Raw genomic sequence first — 27593 nt, 5'->3', positions numbered from 1 at the left:
CTGGAATTAAAACTCTCATTCATTTTACATGAGTTTTGTCCATATCCTACACAGGTGTTGGTTACTGAACTTTCCCACACTATCCAGTGTTAACTACTCTTTGGTGCCCCCAGGAAGCGCTTGTGGGTTGAATGCTGAATGCTGAATGATTGACAACATGGACACTGCCTTTCCAGGTTTTTTGAAATCTCTGCAGAGCCCTTGGGCCAGACCCCATAGTGAAGGCTGCAGGATCTTCCTTCCAGCTCCACAAGCTCACACTGAGTCCACCGACCAGCCTGGCCTCAGGGTCTCAAGAAGAGCAGCGTTGTGAGCAAGAGAGCCCAAGGGTTGAAGAAGATGCCAGCCAACCAGAGCTATCGCCAGTGGTCCCCAGACCTGGCTGCAGAGGGACAAGGCAGCATGTGTGAGGTGAGGAGGGAGAGGGCTTCAGGGGCAGGAGTTCATTCAGTGAGGAGATGGTTCTGACCTGTTGCTAGGGACTTAGGGTGGGGACAGGAGGGGCAAATTGCAGACTTGCTGCCCCTGAAATGAATCACCATCCCCCTGCTGAGGGTGAGCACCACATGGCTGGTGTCCTGCATCCAGATCCCTTCCTGTTTCAGTGGAAAATATGATGCAGCTGATGGAGGAAAGGTGGGATGGAAGGTCAGCCGCACAGCCTGGGGGAAGGGGAAGCAGCTCCCTGCAGAGTGTCTGTGGGTAAGATCCAGCTAGAAGTGACCACTGGCCCCAGCCATGGAGACACTATCCCTGATGCCCAGCATAGACCCTCCACTACCCATTGGCTCTGTGCATACACTCAGCTGATCCTCGGGGATTTGCTGATTCCGCCTCTATCCTGATCTAGGGAGAAAAGTCCCCTTTTTTGGAGCTTAGAGGATGGCAGGGTAGTAGGGTGAGCACAGTCTCTAGGGCCCTTCTGGTTCTTCCTACTCCTCTCAAAGATCAATAAAGTGGCCTGGGAAGGTACATGACTTGCCCAGGCCCCTGGGGTTTTGAGTGACAGCAGTGGACTGGTACCAGGTCTCCTGACTGTGTCCTCCACCCTCACCACACTCCAGCCAAGACCAGCTTTCCCACTAAAAGTTCCCTGGAAATTGTGTAAACAGAGGAATACAAGGGAGCCAGACCCTGCCCCACAGCTTCCAACTATCCTGAGTCTACTGTCAACTCTGGGGACAGGCTGGTTGTCACAGGAGCTCAGGATCATGTGGTCATTAGAATAACATTAAGCTTTTAAAACTTATTTTGATATTTATTATTTAATAATTTCATTATTTAGAATATGCAGGTAAGTAAATAGAAGAAAATAAAACATTGCTTGTAATTTCAGCATTAGTCAAAGTTAACCATTGTTAGCATTTAGCTTATTTCCATAGTTTTTTCCCTTTATATGTGCATGTATGTGGGTATGTGGATATACACATGTGGGGCTGAGAGTGTACATACATACCACACACATATACACAATACAGTTCAAGTTTAAAAATGAAATTGTAGTATTTGGTTGTTTCCTTTTTTTAAGTTGGCACTTCAGTATAATTTTCTAGACAGTAAATATTTTTCTTCACTTGATACATAACATAAGAGCTTTTTATCCTTTGGATAAACTATCATTTAACCAGTCCATTGTATGTGAACTTAGGGCATTCGAGGTTTTCTATTGTGATGAAAACTGCTATGGTGAAATTCTTACATTTAAATCTTTTTGCCCAAATCACTGAAGTTATATTTTGAGTAAAATGTATAGGGACATTGAATGATAAACAAACTGCTGCCTAACAGTAGGGCACTTCCACTCTGGAAAACTGTCCTTGTCTGGTTTCTGCTCCATCAGATCAGTCACAGACCCACGAGTTGGGGGTCACAGCAATGTGGTCCTCCCCAGTCCTTCTGCACATGGCCCCTTGCCCAGCCAATGTGTGGAAATTTCTGGATGAATGATTCTGGTCTCTGCAAGGCACAAGACTCGTGTCTTCCTTCCCAACCATAGACTTATTTTTAAATTTGATTTATATTTTTAACACCAAAAACATTTTTGCATTGGGGTATAGCCAATTAACAATGTTGTGATAGTTTCAAGTGAGCAGTGAAGGGACTCAGCCATACATATACATGTATCCATTCTCTCCCAAACCACCCTCCCATCCAGGCTGCCACATAACATTGAGCAGAGTTGCCTGTGATATATAGTAGGTTTTTGTTGCCAACCATAGATTTATGCCCCCTGTTCAAGAAGAAATGGAAATGACAAAGACCCTGGTGAATGTTATTTATTCACGTATTTATTTGTTAAGTTCTTAGTTTTTTTCATTAGATGTCAAGAAGCAGGAAATGGGCAGAGATACCACGAAATCAATAAAAATGTCCCCGGGGGTAAGGAACAGCCAGTTGGGCTAAGAAATAGTGACTGAAGCTGAAAAACATGAAGAGGAGTCAGTAAAAGAAAGAGAGATAGGGAATAGCCCAGGGAACATCTAGAGGGACCATGGTGCACATACTTCAGATGGCAGATAGCCAAGGGGCACAGGAGACAGGTGGGAGTGCAGTGGAACAAACAGAGGCAATGGAAAAACAAGAGCCAGAGGCCAGAGAGCAGCAAAGAGACCAAGAAACAGTAGTCTAAGCTGGAGAAGTTTTAATAGTGGGGAGCACGCAAGAGCCGGAAGGTATGAGAACAATCAGAAAGATTTCAAAATAGGAGGAGAGACCAGGAGATAGAGGAATCAGATAGCAGCCAGAGGGAACAGCGACCAGGCAGAGGGATGAGGAAACAGAAAACTCAGCTAGATGGAAAAAACAAAAATGTTTGGTGTGTTGGGTAACAGCCTGCCAGATAAGCCACTTCAAAGATACCAGGGGTCAGACGGAAAATCTGAGGGGGTGGGGAAAGGCACAGGTATCGGGGGACAGGAAATGGGGAGAAATGGGAAAGACGAGCCTGGGAGTAGGCAGCAGCCAGAGGAAGCTGGTACCAGCTGCTGAAGCTGCGGAACAGGTTGGAGGAGCAGGGAAGTGACAAACCCATGGGACAGTTGGAGAGACAGAAAGGGGCCTCCAAAGCTGAGGAGTAGCCAAGGGCACCAGGGGCAATAAGGAACAGTCACTGAGGCTGGGGAACATCAAAGCTGTGCTGGGTGTGCTCTAGAAGTTCTGGGGCCTGACCAGAGGACTAGGGAACAGCACAGTGGGCATCAAAAGTGTACCTGGATAGTAGCCCGACTTACTAGCAAACAACTAGAGAGACTAGAGAAGAGCTGAAAGGCATAGTATCCATTCCCAAAGCCAGAGGCCCCATGTAGTGGGTACTGGGGTTAATAGAGAGTTGCAGGAGCCAGGGAACATCCAGAGTTCCAGAGGGATAGGGCAACAGGGGCTTCCTGGGATGTGAGGCTTCAGTGCTAAAACAGGGAAAGTCCTGGGCATACTGGGACAGTTGTTCACCTTGCCCAAGAAACAGTCAAAGGACCCGAAGGTCAGACATAATGCAAATGATGGAGAAGATGAAAGTACAGTGTCACAGAGCACACAGAAGTAGTATACACTGATGATCAAGAGCCTAGACTAGGAGCCGGGTAGACCAGTGCTCCACAGAGTGTGGTCCATGGACCAGACACAGGAGCATCAGATGAGAGCATATTAGAAATGCATTCCAGGACAGCCTAAGGGACAGGAAAGAATTGAGTCTAGAGAGAAGTCAGAAAACTCAAAGGGCAGTCAGTCTGTGTCAAGTAGAAGGAATGAGAAAGCCTCATCAGGACCAGGGAGCAGTCAGATGGAATGGGCACAACCATAATGGTACCACAGACTAAGGATCAGCTAGAGGGACAGCTGCCAAAGGAACACAGGACAGTCAGGGGCACCAGGGATCAGTCGGAGGGAAGAAGAAATAGGAGGCATGGAACAATGAAACAAGGGACCATCAGAGGAAGCAATAAACAAGAGGCATCAGGAAAGAGACCAGAGGACACTCAGAAATAACAAGAAACATTTAGAGGGAACAGTAAACAGGGGCCAAGGAAGAGTCAGAATGGGGACCATGCAGAGGAAACAAGAGCCAGTAGAAGGAGCCGGAGAAGTCAGGGGACAGGAGTGGGCAGGGTAAGCAGGCAAAGACAGAGGGAGGAGTACACAGAGAACAACCTGATGAGAAGGGAAACAGCCAGAGAGAGCAGGAAAGACCAGGGCACCCCCAGCTAAGTAGGAACATGCAGAGAAGTTGGGTATCTAGCCCTGAGTAAGGGCAGAGTGAACTACATTGCACTTTTTCAGGCAGCCTAGTAAGTGCCCTGAGAATGCATCTGCTAGGCTGGGATAGGGTTTAGAAGGGCAGGATCATCTCACAGTAGGTGATGGAGAAGTGTGCTGGGGCAGGAGTGAGAGCAGCCCTGAAGCTGGAGGACTGAGCCCCAGCAGGCTGACTGCAGAGTGGGACAGAGCAGATGGCCAGGGACAAAATGGGCAGTGAGTGACGGATCCTGGCAGCATAGCGTGCCCCAGGGCTGAGAGTGCAGAGCGTTCTGGGACACAGATGACCCTGAAGGGAGACACTGCTGTGTGGTTCACTGGTGAGCCATCAGGGGCTTAGCAGGGAACCTCACATAGGATGAGGAAGTCCTTGTAGGGGTTCTGGTGGTGGCAGAGACACAGGCCATCCTCCATGGTGGAAATGGGCCAGAAAACCATACCTTTTAATATGTGGCTGGTGAGGCTAGAATCTGGATGGGTCTGTATTAGCAACTTTGTATGCTAATTGCTAGCTCCAAAACCACCTGTCCATCACCTCACATAACCCCTCCCAGCCAGGGTAGAGTCCGAAAAAGTGTCTTATTTTGGTGGGGAAAGGGATGGAAGTGGGGCATCTGTGCCTGGCAAGATCTTTGTACACTTTCCCTGTGTGAATCCAAGGGAGGGAGAGACAGGTGAAGATGGGTCTTTTTGTCTGCCAGCTTGGGCTGTCAGAGTTGTTAAAATGTTTCACAATGTTTGAAAAGGAATACATATATGCATATATAATACATACATGTATATGAATATATATATATGTTTGCTGTATACCTGAAACTAACACAACATTGTAAATTAACTATCATTCAATAAAAAAGTTTTTTTTTTAATGTTTAACAATGCCAAATGGTAGAATATTTAAATTTTTCCACCCTAGTTGGCAAGTAGCCACCCCTCCCCCACATCTGAGGCTCCTCCCCTGTGTCCCCTACACACCTCCCAGTCTGTCCTGGCTCAGGTCACAGGCAAGAGAACAAGGATCAGGAGGGTGGGCAGGCAGAATGAGAGCTTCCCTCCAGCCTGACCCTGGGACTTGCCCTGGGTAAGTGCCCTTGGGCAGTGAGGGAGAGCAGGTCAGGTGTGTGGCTAGAGGCTCCGGTGGATTTCCTCCTCTTGGCAACCTTCGAGGCTGTGCCCGGGAGAACTGGTGGGTGGAGAAGTGCTGGGCATGGCCCAGTGCTTGTGGATCTCCCTCTGGAGCTGCTGGTGGTGGAGCAGGTACTCTGAGTTCTGTGCCTGCTCTGTGTCCCTGCGCACTTACTAATAAGGGCCCCCAAAGAACAAAGGATCTTTCAATGAATAAAGGCTCCTCATTTCCCCATAGCTGAATCACTAGATCTTGTCTTGATACTTAGTGCATTTTCTGTCCTGTTTAAGAAATCCTTGCCTTAAACGAATGTTCACCTATGTTTTCTCCTGAGTTTTAAAGCATTGATCATTTTGAAACTTGGTTCTTTTGCCTTTCACCCCAAATCACTGTTAACATTTTGTCACATTTGCTTTCTCTTCTCAATTTATGTATTTATGTGTATGATGTTGTTCAGTCACTAAGTTGTGTCTGACTCTTTGTGACCCCATGAACGCAAAGGCTCCTCTGTCCACTATCTCCTGTAGTTTGCTCAGATTCATGTCCATTGAGTCAGTGATGCTATCTAACCGTCTCATCCTCTGTAACCCCCTTCTACTTTTGCCTTCAATCTTTCCCAGCATCAGAGTCTTTTCCAGTGAGTCAGCTCTTCACATCAGGTGTCCAAAATATTGGAGCTTTAGCTTAGACGTCAGTCCTTCCAATGAATATTCAGGGTTGATTTCCTTTAGGATTGATTTATCTCCTTGTAGTCCAAGGGATCTCAAGAATCTTCTCCAGCACCACAGTTTGAAAGCATCAATTCTCTACTAACATACCATTTGTAAATAGTTTCCCCAATTGTCACAAAACATCCTTTTTGGCATTTCTGCCTGATTTAGGATCCAATCCAGGCACATGTATTGTGTTTAGTTCTCATGTCCCTTTAGCTTTTCTGAAAGAGTTCTAGCCCTTCCTTGACTTTCACGACACTGATCATTTGGAAGAATGTCCCTCATTTTGGGTTTGTTTCTTGCTTCCTCATAATTAGATTCAGTTTATTCATTTTTGTCAGGAATATCACAGAAATGATGCTATGTTCTCAGTGTGTCATATCAGCAAGCATTCAGTATTAATTTGTCCTTTATTGATAATGTTAACTTTGATCACCTGACTAAGATGTTGCCTGTCAGGTACTAAATAAGTTACTATCTTTCTCTTTGTAATTAATAACTATTGGGTTGGTCCAAAAGTTCATTCAAGTTTTTCTGCAACCTTTTGTGGAAAACCCTGAATGAACTTTTTGGCCAACCCAAAATTTTGTGGGAAAATACTCTGGGACTATGTGAATATCCTGTTTCTCATGCTTTTGTCCATTGATTATAGCATCAAGCAACGATTCTTGCCTGTAGCAATTAATAACTGTGCTATTTTCCTAATGGTGTTTTTCTGATTCCATCATTTCTTCTATATTGATTAGTTGGCAGTCTCATATAAGGAAAAACATTCCATGCTCTGAGTGCTGAAAGGACGATTATATGCCAGGCACAATGAGCACACCTTGATTTACCATTTGTCACTAATAGGAACTAAAACTTCTTGGAGAAATGACTTACTCCGGGGTTAGAACAGAGAAAAGTACAAAATGATTATAGAAGAACTCATTATGCTTGGAAGTAATGAAGCACTCAAATGATGGGAACATGTCAGAATGACACAGGAGCCACTTTTAAGGAGCTCCCTCTGGTCAAATCTGGGACAATTTGAGTAGCAAAAGAAATCATAATAGTAATAGATTATTATCTACTGAATAAAGTAGAAAGTGACCAGTCCCTGTGGAGAACAGTGTGGAAATTCCTTAAAAAACTGGGAATAGAACTGCCTTATGACCCAGCAATCCCACTGCTGGGCATACACACCGAGGAAACCAGAATTGAAAGAGACACGTGTACCCCAATGTTCATTGCAGCACTGTTTATAATAGCCAGGACATGGAAGCAACCTAGATGTCCATCAGCAGATGAATGGATAAGAAAGCTGTGGTACATATACACAATGGAGTATTACTCAGCCATTAAAAATAATACATTTGAATCAGTTCTAATGAGGTGGATGAAACTGGAGCCTATTATACAGAGTGAAGTAAGCCAGAAAAAAAAAAAAAACACCAATACAGTATACTAAGGCATATATATGGAATTTAGAAAGATGGTAATGATAACCCTGTATGCGAGACAGCAAAAGAGACACAGATGTATAGAACAGTCTTTTGGACTCTGTGGGAGAGGGAGAGGGTGGGATGATTTGGGAGAATGGCATTGAAACATGTATAATATCATATAAGAAACAAATCGCCAGTCCAGGTTTGATGCATGATACTGGATGCTTGGGGCTGGTGCACTGAGACGACCCAGAGGGATGGTACAGGGAGGGAGGAGGGAGGGGGGTTCAGGATGGGGAACATGTGTATACCTGTGGCAGATTCATGTTGATGTATGGCAAAACCAATACAATATTGTAAAGTAATTAACCTCCAATTAAAATAAACAAATTTATATTAAAAAAAAAAAGTGACCAGTCCCTATAATAGGTAGGTACACAGGTAGGCAGATAAACAGGAAAGAAGTGAATGCTCCTTTTGTTTTTTGTTTGTTTGTTTGTTTTTGTTTTTGGCTGTGCTGCACAACCTGCAGGATCTCAGTTCTCTGACCAGGGACTGAACCCAGGCCACAGCAGTGAAAGCCTGGAATCCTAACCATTAGACCACCAGGGAACCCCTGTGAAGGCTCCTTTTTAATAACATCTTGATTTTTTTTTGCTGTGCCCCTATTGCAGTCTTTCTGAGGATAATTTAGTAGTTTGTTAAAACTTTCTATTTGGAAATAATTATACATTTACAGGAAGTTGTGAAGATGGTACAGAGAGGTCTCATGTAACCCTTTACCCAGTTTCCCCCAATGCTTACATCCTGTGTTACTAGAGTACAATTATCACAAGCAAGAAATTGACATTTCTGCAGTGTGCTTGTTATTCTCTGCCATTTTACACATGTGTAGATTCCTGTATAATAATTACAGAATTATTCCATCACTGTATAGGCCTCTACTGGTGTTTACATTTTATCAGTTAGAGTGAAGTGTAGAAAACTTAGTTCCCTTTTAAGTCCCTTTACCCTCACCTGTTACTAATATCTTAAATATTTCCTCTATATACATGGAGATCCACATCATAAAAATGTTATACTTTTTGCTTTGACCTTCAAATGTAATTTAGAAAACCCAACAGGAAAAGGAAAGTCTATTGTATTTATTCATATTTTTTCTTTTTCCATTTTTCTTCTTTCCTGATGTTGCAGGACTTCTTTTATCATCTCCTTCTTATTTAAAAAGCTTCCTTTAAGGGTACATCTGCTGCCAACAGATTTTCTTAGTTTTCCTTCATCTGAGAATATCTTGATTTCCCCCTTTGTGTCTTCTTTCTTAGTGACAGCTTTATTGAGATATAATTCACCTACCATACAATTTACTCATTTAAAGTGTCCAATTCAGTGTTTTTTATATGTTTATGGGTATGTGCAACCATCACTAAAATCAATTTTAGAACATTTTCATCACCTCAGATAGAAACCTCATACCCTTTAGCCATCACTCTCTTCCACCTCACCTCCCTGCCTCCTCCAACACTAAGCAATCACTAATATGCTTTCTGTCTCTATAGACTTCACTATGCTGGACATTTCACATTAATTGAATCATATAACATGTGATTTTTGTGTCTGACATCTTTCACTCAGCATAAATAAATCATGATAATAATAGGTTATAACCCACTGAATAAAGTAGAAAGTCACCAGTCCATATGATAGCTCATTAGGTATATATGTAAGTAGGCAGATAGGGAAGAAGTGTAGCATGGACATATTGTAACATGTATCAGTATTCATTCCTTTTCATGGCTGAATAGTATTCCATTGTTCAAGTGTACCACATTTTGTTTATTCCTTTATCAGCCAATGTATATTTGGATTGTTTCCACCCTTTGGCTATTATAAGTAATACTGCCTGTAAACATTTTTATGTGGACATATATTTTCGTTTATCTCAAGTATACATACACCTAGGAGTAGAATTTCTGTTTAATCATTTGAAGAACTGCCAGACTGTTTTCTAAAGCAGCCACATTAGTTTACATTCCCACCAGCAGTGTGTGAAGTTTTCAATTTCTCCACATCCTTACCAGCACTTGTTATTATCTGAGTTTTTGGATCTAGCCATCCTAGTGAATATGAGGTAGTATCTCACTGTAGTTTTGATTTGTGTTTCCTTGATAATTAATGATGCTAAGCATCTTTTTATGTATTTATTTGCCATGATATTTCACTTCTTAAGGATAATTTTGCCAGGTATGAAACTCAGAGTGGACAGTTCTTTTCTTTCAGCACTTGAAAAATGTTGTGCCACCTCTCTCTACCATGGTTTCAGATGCTGTCAGTGTATTTTTCCCCTATAGGTAAGGTATCATTTCTCTCTTGCTGACTTCAAGATTCTTTCTATGTCTTTAAGTTTTCGGAAGTTTGACTATAATGTGTCTTGGTATAATTTCTTTGGCTTATGCTTTTGGGGTTTGCTCAGCATCTTGAAACTCTGTTTATATCTTTTACAAAATTTGAGAAATTTTCAGCTGTAATTTTTTCAAACATTTTTCAGCCCCATACTTTCTCCTCTTCCCGGGACTCTGATGACATGAATGCCAGATCTTTTTTTATAGTCTCAGATTTCCCTGAGGCGCTGCTCAATTTTTCCCATCAATTTTCTTTTTGTTCTTCAGATTGGATCATTTCTATTGTTTTATCAAGTTCTCTAATTCTTTCCTCTGTCCTCTCTGTTCTGCTGTTGAGCTCATCCATTGAGTATTAAAATTTTAGTTATATTTTTCAGTTCTAAAATTTTCATTCTGTTCTTCTTTATATCCTTTTTTATTATGAGACTATTTTTGCATTTAAATACATTGAAGCATTTTTATGGTGGCTACTTTACAATTGTTGATAACTCTAACATCTGTGTCATCTCAGCCTTTTCTCATTCCAGTTGAGATTTTCCTGCTTCTTCACATGATGCCTGATTTTCAGTTATGTCCTGGATATTTTGGGAACTCTGAGATTCTGGATACTATTTAAATCCTATTTTTTTACCAAGCTCCCTCCAATACTGTTCTGCAAAAAAATTTAAAAAAGGAGAATCTCCTTTTTACTGCCAGGTGGAGGTGGAAGTTCAGGTCCCTACTTGGCCTCCTTTGACACCCCAGAGGGGACAAGCATCTTGCTGCTGCTGGGTGGATGTGGAATTTCATGCTCCGCACCAGACTATCTCTTTCACCATCCGGGTGGGGAGACAAAAAAGGCACCTCATTACTGGGTTGGGGATAGAAGTTCAGGACCCCCCCAAATTTACAGTGGCCTAAATTTACACTGTCAGAGAGGGGCCTCATTATTCCCAGGCAGGGATGAAAACCAGGACTCCCTCCCTGTTTAGCCTTTACTGATGGGAATGGGGATGGGGCAGTAATTATCTAAATTTTTCTCCCTTGTTACATTGCCCCTTTCCTGGTACTTCGGCTAGAGAGAGCAGACTTTCTTGAGGCTGTTTTTTATCTGCACCATTTGGCATTCTGGATTGCCAAATTCTCCATCACCAAGTCCAAGATACATGGAACAAAAAGAAAACTCAGGGAAATCATCACTGTGTCACTCCTCAGGTTCCAAGGTCCCTAACCAAGTCTCTCCAACTGATAGTCTTCGTTTAACATGTAATGTCCAGAGATCATAGCTGTACTTAGTACCAGAAATAGGGAGAATTCTGTCTATTCCATTTTGGACCCATGGGTAATTTTTAACTTATTTTTTAAATAAGTAATACATTCACATGGTTCTCTCCCCCAGTCCTACAGATCTCCCTAACCAAAAAACCAGTCTTGATTAGTTGGTGGGTGTGTGGTATATGCTTAGAGATTATACAGGTAAAAGCAACTAAGAAAATATCCTTGATATTTTCCCACAAAGAAAATAGATACTATTATGTTACTGTTAACTTAAAACTTTTTATCATGAAATATTACATACATTTTGAATAATGCTGCTGTAAATACCCTTGGACATGCCTCTTGTTGCACATGAGCAAATATTCCAATTGAGCATATTTCCATGGATAGAATCACTGTGTCCTTTTGTATGCATGCTTCAACATTACCAGGTGAAGCCAAAATGCTTTCCAATGTGGTCATACCAATATACGCCTCCATCACTTTGCCCCTCCTCACTTCTCTCTCCCTACCAGTAACCACTTGTTCTCTATGTTTGTGAGTCTGTTTCTGTTTTTGTTATATTCACTAGTTTGTTTTTTTAGATTCCACATATAAGTGATATCATACAGTATTTGGCTTTCTCTGTCTGACTTACTTCACTTAGCCTAATACCCTCCAAGTCCATTCATGTTGTTGCAAATGGCAGAATTCCATTCTTTTTTATGGTTGAGTAGTATTCCATTATGTGTGTGTGTGTGTGTGTGTGTGTGTGTGTGTGTGTGTATACTATATCTTCTTTATCCATTCCTCTGCAGATGGACACTTGGGTTGCCTCTATGCCTTGGATATTGTAAATAGTGCTGCTATGAACATTGGAGCACACATATTTTTTCAAATTAGTGTTTTCATTTTCTTTGGATATATACCCAGGAGTGGAACTGCTGAATCATTTGGTAGTTCTGTTTTTAGTTTTTTCAGGAACTGTTTTCCACAGTGGCTGTACCAATTACTTTTTCTCCACATCCTTGATATTGCCAGTCTTCTTCATTGAAGACATTGTAGAAGTTGTGTAATGGTAACTCATTACTTGAATGTACATTCTCTGGTTACTGAGGAGGTTGAACTCTTTCTGTGTTTATTAATGCCTTGCATTTCTTTTTTCATAAAATCCTTGTTCAAATCTTTTGCCCACTTTTCTACTAGGTGGCCTCTTTTTTAAAAATTGGTTTCTAAGAGTTCTTTACATTTCTCTAGATAGGAGCCCTTTGTCAGTAATATTTACTGGAGATATCTTCTATTTGGTGGATTTTCTTTTTTTTCTCTTATAATATGGTCTTTTTTAAAAATAGAAATTTTAAACTTTATTGTAGACGGATATCAATCTTTTCTTTATGGTTAGTGTTTTTTGCATCCTGTTTGAGAATTATTTTCCACAATCCAAGATCATAAAGATATTCATCTATGTTTTTTTTCCTGTTACCTATTAAAGGTTTTATTGTTTTGCTTTTCCCCTCAATACATTGCTTTGAAATGCCTTTTAGACCCCTTTATATCTTCTTATGTTGGTTGTCCAAATTTTTTTTTCAAGTTGTTTTTTATTTTAGTCAATTCTATATTGCCATTGGCTGGCACATAATCAACCAGTAAATGTATTATGTATATAGTTCCTACATTAACTTGAGGACTTAAAGGGAGCCTATTTTAATCCTTATTTTTGAAGAAACAGGGACTGAATAAATAAATGAATGAATGTAATACATAGCAAATGTCTAGATACTTTAGTGTGTTTTTTTCTCACAAAATAAAATGCAAAACTGGGTGCTGAGTGAAAAGCCTACATGATACATTATGGTAAATATCATTAAAAACAACTAACTTCCTAGTCCTCTTCCTCCATCGCCCAGTGACCATGTCATCTTGAAAGGGACTGTATTTTTACAGGTGTCATTCGAGGATGTCACTGTGGACTTCAGCCAGGAGGAGTGGCAGCACTTGGACCCTGTTCAGCGGCGCCTGTACTGGGATGTGACACTGGAGACCTACAGCCACCTGTGTGCAGTGGGTAAGCACAGCTGCCCTATGCACTTTCTGGGGGCCTCAGAGAGGCTGCTTCCATTCTCTGCTTTCAGCTCTGGGGCATCTGAAGTGTGTAACGGTGTCATCTTTGATTTGCCTGAGATTCTTCAGTCCTTTTACACTTCTGTGATTATTACTCTATTCCCAGGGAATGGGATTACTTTCCTGAAGAACAAATAGAAACATGGTTAAAAGGCCTAGAAACCCAATTAATGGGAACCAATCCTGTATCATATCCTGTTCACAGGTTACCAAGTTCCCAAACCAGAGGTCATCTTCAGACTGGAGCAAGGAGAGGGGTCATGGACATTGGAGAAAGAAACTCCACATCACAGCTGCTCAGGTGAGTGAGTGTGATCTGAGAAAATGGGGGATGCGGAGTGGATCTGTTTTTCTAGGAGAGGCTGATCAACCTTTGAAAGGCTCTGAAGATAACCTGTCTTGAAGGCTCTAAACTTTTGCGGTCACTTGGAGAGAGTTGACAGAAGCCCCTTTAATACCCGAGGGCCAACTCCCAAGTATGACTCTCACCAGTATCCACTGTCTTCTTTGCTTTTTGATAAAAGAGCTGTCTCTAACCTCTGTACCCTCTGTACCAGCACATATATAGTACCCTATCTTACTGGAGTGGGTAGCCATTTCCTTCTCTGGGGGACCTTCCCGACCCAGGGATTGAACCCGTGTCTCTTATGTCTCCTGCATTGCAGGTGGATTCTTTATCACTAGTGCCACCTGGGAAACTATTTTACCTGGGATCTTTTATTCTTCCTACTCCACTCCCACCCTCTTAGGTTCTTTCCTTGTACATTCAGGTATTTTAATTTTTTTCCCTTTTATTCTAATTCCTTATATCCATTCCTTATGCCTCCTCCCACTGGTAACAGATCTAATGTATTTGATCTTTGAATTCATGTGGTATTCTCTTAAATCCTAAAGTATGAGTTTACTTGTGGTTGTTGCTCAGCCGCTAAGTCGTGTCCAACTCTTTGTGACCCCATAGACTGCATCATGCCAGGCTCTCCTGTCCTTTACTATCTCCTGGAGTTTGCTCAGATTCATGTCCATTGAGTTGGTGATGCTATCTAACCATCTCATCCTCTGCCAACCCCTTTTTCCTTTTGCCCTCAATCTTTTCCAGCATCTGGGTCTTTTACAGTAGAATACTATGCTGCATAGTATTCCACAGTGTGCCAGTACCACATCTTACTGAACCATTCGTCCAGTGGTGGAACCTAGGTTTTCATTAACACCCATCTAAGACAAACAATTCTACAATACATTTCTACACAAATTTTCCTTTATAGAGTGTGAGATTTTCTCAGGGATGTATAGAAAAGAGGGGTTGCCTGAGATCATTGTATATTCTCATCCTGAATGTTTCTCATTTTTTGGCCAACAATGGGTATAAAGTGGAATCTCATTTTTTATTTCTCATTTCTCCAGTACTTAGTTTGAGCATTTAATCACTGACCTGTTGTGGTCTCTTGAGTTTCGCTCCTTTGAGTGACCTTGCTCATCTTCCCCTTGTTTTGATTAAATTTACTCTGGTTCACACTGATTTGCATCCAGTTTTTTTTTATTTTCCCACTTTTCCAGGCATCTCCTCATTATCCTCATAAATGAGATTTCCCTATGAAGACTGTCTACTGTTCACCAGTCTTATATATATGCAAGGATTCATCCATCCTGAAATTCTGATGATTCTGTTTTTGACATCTCAAGTCTTTTTTTCCCTAGTACTTTTTAGCACTATATTTAGCTACTCAGAAAGTTCCCTTGAGATGTTTCTCTTACTACTCAATATATTAGAAATTGAAATCATTACCTCATATATCAGAAGCCCTTCTCACTTTCCAACTTTTGTCACATTCTGTCAATGTTTCTTAAATCTTTCAGTCATTTTAAATTAATCACTCTACAGTTCCTATTGCTTTTTCATTTTTGCAAATATTTTTAGTTCTCAATCCATCTTCTTAGTTCTGAAAGGTTGTTGCTGAGCCGTTAAAGATGCCAGGATTTTTGGCCTCCAGAGGAGAGAAATTCAATCCAGGGCCTGTGATGAGGCTTGATCGCTCAGAGCTTTTGTGTGATAAAGTTTTATTAAAGTATAAAAGAGATAGAGAAAGCTTCTAGTCTTTAGCCAGAAGTTATATAGCTACTAGCAAAAAGTCGGACATGACTGAGAGACTAAGCTAAACTGAGCAGGCTGCTAATTAGAGAAAGGAAAAGTCTCAAAACTCAGAGACTGGCACCAGGCCCCTCACCCACAACATGCATTTTGAGATAATATTGGCACAAGGTGAGTTGTCCTGGGCCATAAAACAACTGACATGAATCTTGAAGAAAGGCAGGTTTCCAAGCAAAGACGTAGTCTCATTAACATAGCTTAACAGAACATTTGCATGAGTAAAACATATTGGTTTGTCAAGTCGGTTCTGAGTCTTAGGTGGAACTGACTTGAAGAAAGACAGAGTCTAGGGTAAATACATTCATTAACATAGCTAAAGAAAAATATTTCCATAAGCTCAACGTTTGAGCAAAGTTAAGTTCAGGTGGAACCAGGTGTTGTCATGGCAGCACAGAATTTTAAAAGACAGCCACTTTTAAATTTGTCTGTGTGTCAGTCACTCAGTCATGCCCAACTCTTTGCAACCCCATGAACTGCAGCCCACCAGGCTCCTCTGTCCATGAGATTTTCCAGGCAAGGATACTAGAGTGGGTTGCCATTTCCTTCTCCAGGGGATCTTCCCAACCCAGGGATCAAACCCGGGTCTCCTGCACTGCAGGCAGATTTAAATTTGTATAGAAAGGGGAAAAAAACCTGACATTTGTAGTTTGTTTCCTCTTGCAGCTTAAGACAGAGATTAAAAAATGTCTGACACTTGCAGCCTATTTCCTCCATTTGGAGACCCCTAGCCTTCCTGCCTGTTACCCTTTGAGTTCCATCCAAAACCAGCTCCATATTTTCTTATGCCTGGATTATAATTTTTCTATTACTGATTATAGTTGCTGATTCCATTCTTTTTATTAGTTCACTTCAAATACTAATGACAGATTTCATTGCCTTAAATGTTTTTATTTTGACATTAGCTTTATGAAAAAAAAACCTAATATTATTCACATATAACTGTTCATTCAAAAAGACAAAAAACATGGCCATGTATTTCCAATTCAAATGTGTGTCTGAAATAACCTTTGCGCAACTCCACTTTTAACATATCTTATGATTCTATGAGGTCTATTTTTATTAATAATTCTATGGGTTTTGGGGAATTCCCTGACAGTTCAGTGGCTAGGACCCAATGCTTTCACTGCTGAAGGCCTGAGTTTGATTCCTGGTCAGGGAATAAAAATCCCACAAGCCTCAGAGTGTGGACAAAATAAAATAATAATAATAATAGTTATATGAGTTTTGACAAATGCATACAATCATGTAACCACCACGATAATCAAGATATAGAACAAAAATTACCTCAGGTCCTTTATTGTGTCACTCCTTCCCACTGCTTACAGACCTGGAAAATACTGATCTCTTTTCTGTTTCTGTAGTTTTGCCTTTTTCAGAATGTCATATAAATGGAATCATACCCCTGGCTTCTTTTACTTAGCATGATGCATTCAAAACTTACTCCTACTGTTGTGTTTTCCATAGCTTGATTCCTTTTTATTGCTGAGTAGTATTCCATAGCATGGATGTACCACAGTTCATCCATTTACCAACTGAAGGGTATTTGTCAGTTTGATTAGTATGTGTCTTGGTGTGTTCCTCCTTGGGTTTATCCTGCTTGGGATTCTCTGTGCTTGCTGGACTTGGTTGACTATTTCCTTTCCCATGTTAGGGAAGTTTTCAGTTATTATCTCTTCAAATATTTTTGTGGGTTCTTTCTCTCTCTCCTCTTTCTGGGACTCTGTATTGTGAATGTTGGTGTGTTTAATGTTGTCCCAGAGGTCTCTTAGGCTGTCTTCATTTCTTTTCATTCTTTTTCTGTATTCTTTTTCTGTATTTCTATATTTGTGGCAGTGATTTCTACCATTCTGTCTTCCAGGTCACTTATCCATTCTTCTGTCCCAGTTATTCTATATTGATTCCTTCTAGTGTGTTGTTCATCTCTGTTTGTTCTTTAGTTCTTCTAGGTCTTTGGTAAACATTTCTTGCATCTTCTCCATTCTTTTTCCAAAATCCTGGATGATCCTGGATCATCTTTACTATCATTATTCTGAATTCGTTTTCTGGAAGGTTGCCTATCTCCACTTTGTTTAGTTGTTTTTCTGGGGTTTTATCTTGTTCCTTCATCTGGGAGATAATCCTCTGCCTTTTCATTTTTGATTAACTTTCTGTGAGTGTGGTTTTCATTCTGGAGGCTTCAGTACTGTAGTTCTGTTTCTTCTGTCTGCCTTCCAGTGGATGAGGCTAAAAGGCTTGTGCAAGCTTCCTGATGGGAAGGACTGGTGGTGGGGAAAACTGGGTCTTGCTCTGGTGGGCAGGCTGTGCTCAGTAAAACTTTAATCCAGGTGCCTGCTGATGGGTGGGGGCTGTGCTCCCCTCCTAGTAGTTGTTTGGCCTGTGGTGACCCAGCCCTAGAGTCTACAGGCTCTATGGTAGGGCGAATGCCAAACTCCCAAGAGGGTTCACACCAAGGGGCACCTCCCAGGACTGCTACTTCCAGTGCCCCCATCCCTGTAGAAAGCCACTGCCGACCCACACCTCCAGAGGAGATCCCCCAACACTAGCAGGTACGTCTGGTTCAGTCTCCTGTGGGGTCACTGCTCCTTTCCCCTGAGTCCTGCTGTGTACAGGATTTTGTGTGTGCCTTCCAAGAGTGGAATCTGTTTCCCCCAGTCCTGTGGAAGTCCTGTAATCAAATCCCACTGCCCTTCAATGTGAGATTCTCTGGGGATTCCTAGTCCCTTTGCCAGATCCCAGGCTGGAAAGCCTGACATGGGGCTCAGAACCTTCACAACAGTGGGAGAGCTTCTTTGGATTATTGTTCTCCAGTTTGTGGGTTGCTCACCTGGTGGGTATAAGATTTGATTTTTATCATGATTGCAATCCCTCTACCATCTTGTTGTGGCTTCTTTGTTTTTGGACATGGAGTATCTTTTTTGGTGGGTTCCAGTGTCCTCCTGTCGATGATTGTTTAACAGCTAGTGCCGTGGCCAGCACAAGCAAGAGTTGCACCTGCACAGGGAGAGAACGGAGCGTCCCCGCTAAGAAAAATAAGAGAGAGACAAAAGATGGGGTTGAGAGGATCAGACCACAAATGGCTGATGCCTTTCTTTATTAGGCTATAGTATTTATAGGATAATGTACGTGACTTAAGACATGTACAGGATTATTTTTTAACTTCAGGATACAATCACTAGACCCCTAGACCCTTACCATTGTGTACAGAGTATAATAAGTAATCTATCTTCTATGACATGTTGCAGGACACCCTGACCTTAAGGGCTGTAAAAACTCTTCAAGGGTGGCGGGACAGGGAGCTTAGGAACAATGCCTAAGGCTCTGCATACCTGCCGAGCAGCTCCCAAGACTTAACCCTTCACGGGCAGTCCCCCGCAAGCTAGTTGTGATTTCAGTGCTCTCACAGGAGGAGATGAGCATACACCCTTCTACTCTGCCATTTTCAATGATCTGAAGGATATTTGGATAGTTTCCAGTTTGGGTGATAATGAATAAAAGTGCTATAAATATGTTTACATATTTTATGTGATGATGAGATTTCATTCACTTGAGTAAATATCTGTGAGTCAGACTGCTGAGTTGTATAGTAAGTATATGTTAACTTTATTAAAACTGCCAAATTGTTTTCCAAAGTGACTATACAATTTTAAATTCTAACCAGCTATATATGAGAGTTTCAGTTGATCTGTTTCTTACCAGCACTTGAAATTGTCCATTTAAAAAATTTTAGCCATTCTAACAGTAAGATAGTTGTATCTTACTGAGGTTTTAATTAGCATTTCCATAATATCTAATATTTGACATCTATATATCTTCTTTGGTGAAGTGTTTTTATAAATCTTTTGCTTAGTTTCTATAGGAAACATTGTTTTCTTATTGTTGAGTTTTAAAGTTCATTATATATTCAGGATAAAAGTTATTTATCAGATATGTGTTTTGCAAATTTTTTTCTTTTTATTTGCTTATCAATATCTTTCATGGGGCATTTAAAATTTTAACAAAGTCTAATTTATCTTTTTTCTTGTTTTATGGGTTGTGCTTTTGGTATTGCATCTAAGAAATCTTCACCTAATCCAAGGTCACAGAAAAATTAGGTTTTATATTTAGTTCTATGATTCATTTTGCATTAGTTTTTGTATGTGATTTAAAGTATGGATCAAAGTTTTGTGTTTGTTTTTTGTTTTTACACATAGCTATTCAATCATTTCAGCATCATTTACTTAAAAACCATCCTTTCAACTGAAATGCCTTTGTACTTTTATTGATAATCAGTTGTCATATGTGTGTGGGTCTCTTGCTAGACTCATTTTGTTCCACTGAAGTATTCATCTGTATTTACACCATTCCCACACAGTCTTGATTACTGTAGCTATATAATAAATTTTAAATCATGTAGTATTAGTCCTCCAAGTTTGTTCTTCTCTTTCAAATTCGTTTGGCTACTGTAAGTACTTTGTGTATCCATTTGAATTTTATAGTCATTTTTTGTTGCTATGAAAGTGAGTTTTGATTGTGATTAAATTTAATCAGTTTAGAGGTAATTAGCATCTTGATATTATCAACTTTTTCAATTCAGATATATAAATGATTTATTTATATATTGCAAATTGATTACTGCCATAAGGTTAGCTGCCACTTCCATCTTATTGCAGTTACTATTTCTTTTTTGTGATAAAAACATTTAAGATCTACTCTCTAGGCAACATGCAAGTTTATGATGCAATATCATTATCTATACTCCCTATGCTGCACAATAGGTTCCCAGAACTTGTTTATCTCGTAACTGGAAGTTGGTGCTCTTTGACCAGTATCTCCCCATTCTCTCCACCCTCCAGTCCTCAGGAACCACTACTCTACTCTGTTTCTCTGAGTCTGGCTTTTATAGATTCTATATACAAGTGATAATACCATGCAATATTTGTCTTTGTCTGACTTATTTCACTTAGCATGATGCCCTCAATGTTCAGCCAAGTTGTAGCAAATGGCACAATGTCCTTCATTTTCATGTATGATATTAGTGATATTCCATTGTATATGTACACCAAATCTTTATCCATTCAGTGTTGACAGACACTTGGGTAGTTTTCATATCTTGCTGTTGTGAATAATGCTGCAATGAACATGGGAGAGCAGATATCTCTAAAGGATCCTGATTTCAATTCCTTTGAATATATGCCCAGAAGTGGAATTGTGGGTTTTCTCTGAATTTTTTGAGGAACCTCCATACTGTTTTTCACAGTGGCTGCACCAATTTATACTCCCACCAACAGTGCACAAGGGTTCCCTTTTCTCCACCTCTTTGCCAACACTTGCTATTGCTTATCTTTTTGATAATGGCCATTCTAATAGATGTGAAGTGATACCCATTGCGGTTTTGACTTTTCATTTCCCTGAGGATTACTGATATTGAGCACCTTTTCATGTAGCTATTGGTCATTTGCACAGATTCTTTGGAAAAATGTCTATTCAGTTTCTCTGCCCATTTTAATTGTTTTGTTTGGTTTTTTGTTTTTGCTGTTTTGCTGTTGAGCTGTGTGTGTTCTTTATATATTTTGCCTATTAACTCTTTATCAGATATATGATTTGTAAATATCTTCTACCATTCCAGAGGTTGTCTCTTCATTTTGTTAATTCTTTTGCTGTACATTTTTAATGTTTTCTTGATGTCTGCCATATTTGATAGTGTTTCCCTAATCTGATCCTACTCTGTGCTCTCTCTATCCAGATGATACATTTTCACCTTGTGATCAGATTTCACTATTTCATGAAATGGCTCTTAAGTACTCCAGAATGTATGTCTCTTTCTTTTTTCTCATCCTCCATCCCACAGGAACTCAGGGAAAACATAGGATTTTAGGCTGTGTAATAACTGAGGCTTTTGTGTGAAGTGTTAGTTGCTCAATCATGTCTGACTCTTTGCAAACCCATGAACTGTAGCCCGCCAATCTCCTCTGTCTATGGAGTTCTTTAGGTAAGAATACTGGAGTGGGTAGCCATTCCCTTCTCCAGGGCATCTTCCCAACTCAAGGATCAAACCTGTGTCTCCTGCATTGCAGGTGGATTCTTTACATCTGAGCCATCAGGTAGGCCCCTAAGGCTTTTACTTGTATGTTTTTAGAAAGCTCCCAGAATTAAGAGCCTACTTCTCAGATTCACAGACATAAAGAACATACTTGTGGTTGCCAGGTGGAGAAGGGGTGGACTGGGAGTTTGGGATTACCAGATCAAACTATTATATATAGGATGGAAAAACAGCAAGGTCTTACTGTATAACACATGGAACTATATTCAATATCCTATGATAAACCATAGTGAAAAAAGAATTTTTTAAAAATCCATTCTTACACTGAAGAAAGAAAGCCAGTTTCTTATTGCATAACTTAGGGCCTAATCGGGGAAAGAAACTACATACTAATTTGAACAGGAAAAGTTTAACATTAATTATTGACTATTGTGGGATTGAAGTAATAAAGGATTAGCCAGTAAGAGTAAAGAGAACTCTAATGAATAAAGAAATAGCAGATTAGTGTGTGAGAGTACCTCGAGGGCTGTGAAGGAACACCCAAAGAAGAGCCTCCTCTGCTTCCTACAGATGAATACAGACCTTATAGGGAGGGCATATCCACGGCTCATGGCATGGCAGAAGAGTTGCTGTTGTGCTGCACTGGTGAAACTTGCTGGAAATCTGTCCTCCGGTTCCAGAAAAAGCTGATCATGGGGCAGTGTTTCATTGGAAATATTCCACTGCAAATCATCTGAGAGGAGTGCCAGAAGTGCTGGGTGCTTCTGGCTGCAAAGAATTGCAGAAGCTGGGTTCTTGGGAAGCCATAGGAGCGGCAGGAGTTGGGTGCTAAAGAAGTCAAGATCTGGGTGCCTGGGAAACTGCATGTGTATCAGGAGCCAGATGCTGCTGAAGCTGCCACACTTCGGGAGCCTGGTGCTAAACAAGCTGCCCTTGCTGGAGGAGCATGCTGAGTGAGCTCACTAGAACCAGGAAGCAAAACCCCTTCTTCCAGTGTTTCTCCATCACCCCATGTTGATAAGGTTCAACATCATGCCAGCTACCAAAGGAAAAGAGACTCAGATCCATTTTTGTAGAGTGGGCAAGGAAGTGTGATTCGGGGTTAAAAGGCAATAAATTGATAACTGGAGCACTTATTCTTCAATTTTTCTGAAGCAAAGCATGGAGAATATTTATTAAACTTATTGAATTTGGGGAGATAGTCAGAGGAAGGTACTTTGTTCTCTTTCAGAAGGATTCTTCAAGTGTATGCTCAGAGGAATTCAAAAGACCATAGATTATATTTAGAAAGGGAAGATAACTGCATGAAATGTTAATAATGTCAGCCTTTGTGTGTTAATTCTTTATGTTGTAACAGAATTGTGCCAAATTGAGTATCAGTATGAGTGGTACCATATCTGCTTTATACATTCATAACAGACATTCATTTATATACCTAGAGGTGTACTGAAATTACAGCTGATAATCAAGGGCAATAAATTTTGAATATGCACAGAGGAGCAAAGCAACAAGCTTAATATAGCTATATCCTCTCTTACATAAGCATTCTCATGTGAATGGATCCATTCAACAAATCAACTCCAATCCTGTTGGGTTATTCAGGAACCATGTTCCAAGTTATTGCTCTGCCATCTCCTAGGCCATTGTTGTCAGCTGGGTTGGTTGATGTTGGATCATTGTTGAGTCCTCTGGGCTGGGGAAGGGAGAAATGGAGATTTGCCCACTGTCTTAAGGCCTGGCCTAGGTGCAGCAAATGTCACTTCTGCTCACACTCTACTGGTAAGAAGGAAGTGAGACTGATAAAGGTAAAGTCCAGCTATGTTCTATTTCTATAAAAGAAGAGGTGAATAGATACTGCTTACAGTTTCTACCATAGATGGATGGCTTACCTTATTTGACACTTGTTGAAAGCATATATTTTTCCTATAGACATAGAGGAATTGGTATTTGAGGACTATAAATTTAATGGAGATGCTCATAATAGTTCAGAGGGAAAAACAAAAGGAAGCAGAGAGATTATTAAGTTTTTAGAGCTAATATATAATAAGGACATGCATTCTGAAATATTTCTTCCTTTCATTCTTCACCCATAACAGACTTCAGTTTCGTCTTCTGATTACCCTACTCACTGTCCTGACTTCCTACATAGTGGATATGGATTCCCAAGGTTCAAACCCCATCTCTTATTTAGCTATTTAATCTTCAGCAAGTTACATAACTTCTCTGTGCTTCTGTTCTCTCATCTGTAAAACATGATTGATAATGATAGCTACCCATTAGGGTTTAGTGAAGATTAAATGAGCTATTTTGTGTAAAACACTTGGAAATAGTACCTGGTACATCATAAATGGTATATAATTGTTTTGCATATATTAAGTATTCTAGAAGAATTTTCATGATTGTTATATGGACTCTTCTATTTTTTTTGTTCATCCTGTCCAAACTTCATGATAACTGTTCTGAAGTCATTTTCATTTTTTTCTTTCTTTTTAGATGAGGATTTTGGGCAAACTCAACAACAGAGACTTTCTGGAGAAGTTTCATTCCACTGTGAGAAAATTGGTCAATCCATAGGAAAAGATTCATTGTGTTCCATTATAGAAGAACTGTGGCAAGGTAATGACCAGCTAGAAAGAAATCAAGAAAACCAAAATAACCCTTTAAGTCATGTGAAAATATTGACTAAGGAGAGGGGCTATGAATATAAAAATATTGAAAAAATAATTCATGTGAGTACCAGGCTTGTTCCTTCAATTAAAAGACTCCATAACTTTGATACATTTGGAAAAAGCTTGATGCATACTTTAAATTTACATAACCACAATAAAAGCAATGCAACAAAGAACTTTGATAAGATTTTTGGAAATGGTAACAATTTTGCACATAGCTCTTCCTTTACTAAGAATGAGAATGCTAATAGAGGAGCAAACTCCTATGAACTTAATCAATGTGAAAAACATCTTGAGCACAAACAAGTTCTCAGCCACCATCAGAAAATTCATACTGGAGAGAAACTTTATGTATATGAATATGTGAATACCTTTACCCAGGAGTCACATCTTTTTGAGCATCAGAGAATTCATGCTGGAGAAAAATCTCATGAATGCAATAAGGATGAGAATATCTTCATTCAGAAGCCACAAATTGAGGTACCTCAAAGTGTTTACACAAGAGAGAAACCTTTTATATGTATTCAATGTGGGAAGGCTTTTACCCTCAGGTCAAACCTCATTACACATCAGAAAATTCATACTGGGCAGAAACCCTATAAATGCAGTGAATGTGGAAAAGCCTTTTTCCATAGATCATATCTCTTTAGACATATGAGAATTCATACAGGAGAAAAACCTTATGAATGCAATGAATGTGGAAGAGGATTTTCTCAGAACTCTGACCTCAGTATACATCAGAAAACTCATACTGGAGAGAAACACTATGCATGCAGTGAATGCGGGAAAGCCTTCACAAGAAAATCAGCACTCAGGATGCATCAGAGAATTCACACAGGAGAAAAACCCTATATATGCACTGAATGTGGAAAGGCCTTCATCCAGAAATCCCATTTCAATACACATCAGAGAATTCATACTGGAGAAAAACCTTATGAATGCAGTGACTGTGGAAAATCATTCATTAAGAAATCACAGCTGCATGTGCATCAAAGAATTCATACAGGAGAAAAACCTTATATATGCACAGAATGTGGAAAGGTCTTTACTCATAGGACAAATCTCACTACACATCAGAAAACTCATACTGGAGAGAAGCCATATATGTGTGCCGAATGTGGGAAGGCTTTCAGTGATCAGTCAAATCTCATTAAACACCAGAAAACTCATACTGGAGAGAAACCCTATAAATGCAATGGCTGTGGAAAGGCCTTCATATGGAAGTCACGCCTCAAAATACATCAGAAATCTCATATTGGAGAGAGACACTATGAATGCAATGAATGTGGAAAAGCTTTTATCCAGAAATCAACACTCAGTGTACATCAGAGAATCCATACAGGAGAAAAACCCTATGCTTGTCCTGAATGTGGGAAGGCCTTCATCCAAAAATCACACTTTATTGCACACCATAGAATTCATACTGGAGAGAAGCCTTACGCATGCAGTGACTGTGGGAAATGCTTCACAAAGAAGTCACAACTCCGAGTGCATCAAAAAATTCACACAGGAGAGAAACCCAACATATGTGCTGAATGTGGAAAGGCTTTCACTGACAGGTCGAATCTCATAACACACCAGAAAATCCATACTAGAGAGAAACCCTATAAATGTAGTGATTGTGGAAAATCCTTCACCTGGAAGTCACGCCTCTCTATCCATCAGAAATCTCATACTGGAGAGAGACACTATGAATGCAGTAAATGTGGGAAAGCTTTCATCCAGAAAGCAACACTAAGTATGCATCAGATAATTCACACAAGAAAGAAAGCTTATGCTTGCACACAATGTCAGAAGGCCTTCACAGACAGATCAAATCTTATTAAACATCAGAAAACTCATAGTGCAGAAAAACTATAAATCCAGTGACGGAAAATACCTTCAGCTGGAAATCATAATGGGATGTGCATCAGCTGTCTCACAGAGGTGACAAGGAGTGCCTGATGCTGCAATCATTGCGCAGGGGGAGTAGATATGACAGACTATAAATAGCTTAAATGAACAGAAGGTCAACAAAGCCAAGTATTCTTCAGTCAGGTGGAATACAAGTTGATATGCGATTATATGTGTAGGGAGCCACTTTGGTAAAGCATTTGAGCAATAGCCCTGATTGGTTTCATGATTCACACAGACACTCTCATTCTCCTGCAGATGGTAGAGATAGAGACCCCAGGAGATGACTTGTAATCTCTTGTGCTTCACTTTTTGAATAAAGGGCTTTATAAATGCAGCACTGATTTGTTCTTCACACCCTGAAATGTAAAACTACTCAATACTGACCCAATTTTTTTCAAATTTCTAAGGTGGGGAGAAGAGCATTCATTGTCCAAACACTTCTAGGGCATTGAAGTCAAGGCAAAAACCAATTTAGGAATATATTAATAGATCTATGAGTAGAAGCCGGAAGTTTTTATGATAATTGACATTTAAGACACAGAAAAGATTGCCCTGAGGAAGCGCTCTTTTTCTTACCTTTGAGACATCACCATGGTATATTTTTAAAATATGAAATACAATTTTTAAATTTAATTTCTGACTTTATGCATTGGCAAATTAAGCATAGCTCTAGCCTATGTTACAGGAATGTAACATATTAAATGTTACATATGCCTAAAGGTGGCAGTTGTTCCCTTATCAATTCCATGCTGTGGCAGCAGGTGATTCACACTTGAAAATAGTGAACACACCTTCTAATCTGTACTCCCAAAGCTATCATTTAGGTAAGCCGCAGACCATAAACTTCTTATCCCCTTAGTAACTGAACCTAAGACAATGAAACTGAGCTACAGCCCTCTGGACTTCCACTGAAGCTTCTGCTTTCTTGGGGATTCCTGTTTGAAAAACAATAGTTGAGAAATTGGGTTTCAATACATAAAATGGTGAGTTTTCTTCCAAGTTAGTTAATTTTACATATTCATGTTTATGTGCACATTAAGAGTAATTTTGTGTGGATTGCTATGGGATAAAGAGTCATGTTGCATTAGTTATTTAGCCTAAGATATGATTATAAATTATAGTTGAATAACCAGAAGACTTCTCTAAAAAGAGCACTGCTTTTTTTAAGCACTGATATGTAAACACTTTCTTGTTTTTAATTAAAAATTTTTTACAATACTCATAAGAAAAGGGGCTTTCTTTCTAGCATGTAGTTTTATTTTGTTTTTAAACTTTTTAATTAAAGTATAATGCATACTGAAAATGCATATATCATAAGCATATAGTTCAGTGAATTCTAACAAACTGAACACACTCAGATCAAGAAACAGAACATGACTAGCACCCCAGAAAAACTCCCTGTGCTCCCTTCCAGGTCTTACTGTCCACCTCCCCCACTAGGTAAACACTATCTTGACTTAAATAGTTTTGTCTACTTGGTATTTTATATAAATTAACTCAGTAGTTATATTTCATATTTTGGTAATATACTGTTAAGTATCTGTCTTCTTTCATTCACATTATAAATGTGAGATTTGTCCATATTGTTAA

General features: G+C 39.9%; 1 protein-coding gene across 1 annotated transcript; it reads left to right on the top strand.

The window, feature by feature from the left end:
• Window positions 1-189: 189 nt before the first annotated feature.
• On the top strand, window positions 190-26324 carry ZNF41 (zinc finger protein 41). Its single transcript, XM_068962698.1, has 4 exons — window positions 190-411; window positions 13097-13217; window positions 13479-13574; window positions 23932-26324. The coding sequence occupies exons 1-4, from the start codon at window positions 340-342 to the stop codon at window positions 25965-25967; spliced, it is 2325 nt and encodes a 774-aa protein (XP_068818799.1). The 5' UTR covers window positions 190-339; the 3' UTR covers window positions 25968-26324.
• Window positions 26325-27593: the final 1269 nt, after the last annotated feature.

The sequence above is a fragment of the Capricornis sumatraensis genome, chromosome X, assembly GCF_032405125.1.
Source record: "Capricornis sumatraensis isolate serow.1 chromosome X, serow.2, whole genome shotgun sequence".
NCBI classification, from domain to species: Eukaryota; Metazoa; Chordata; class Mammalia; order Artiodactyla; family Bovidae; genus Capricornis; species Capricornis sumatraensis.
This window is presented reverse-complemented; position numbering and strand designations above follow the sequence as displayed.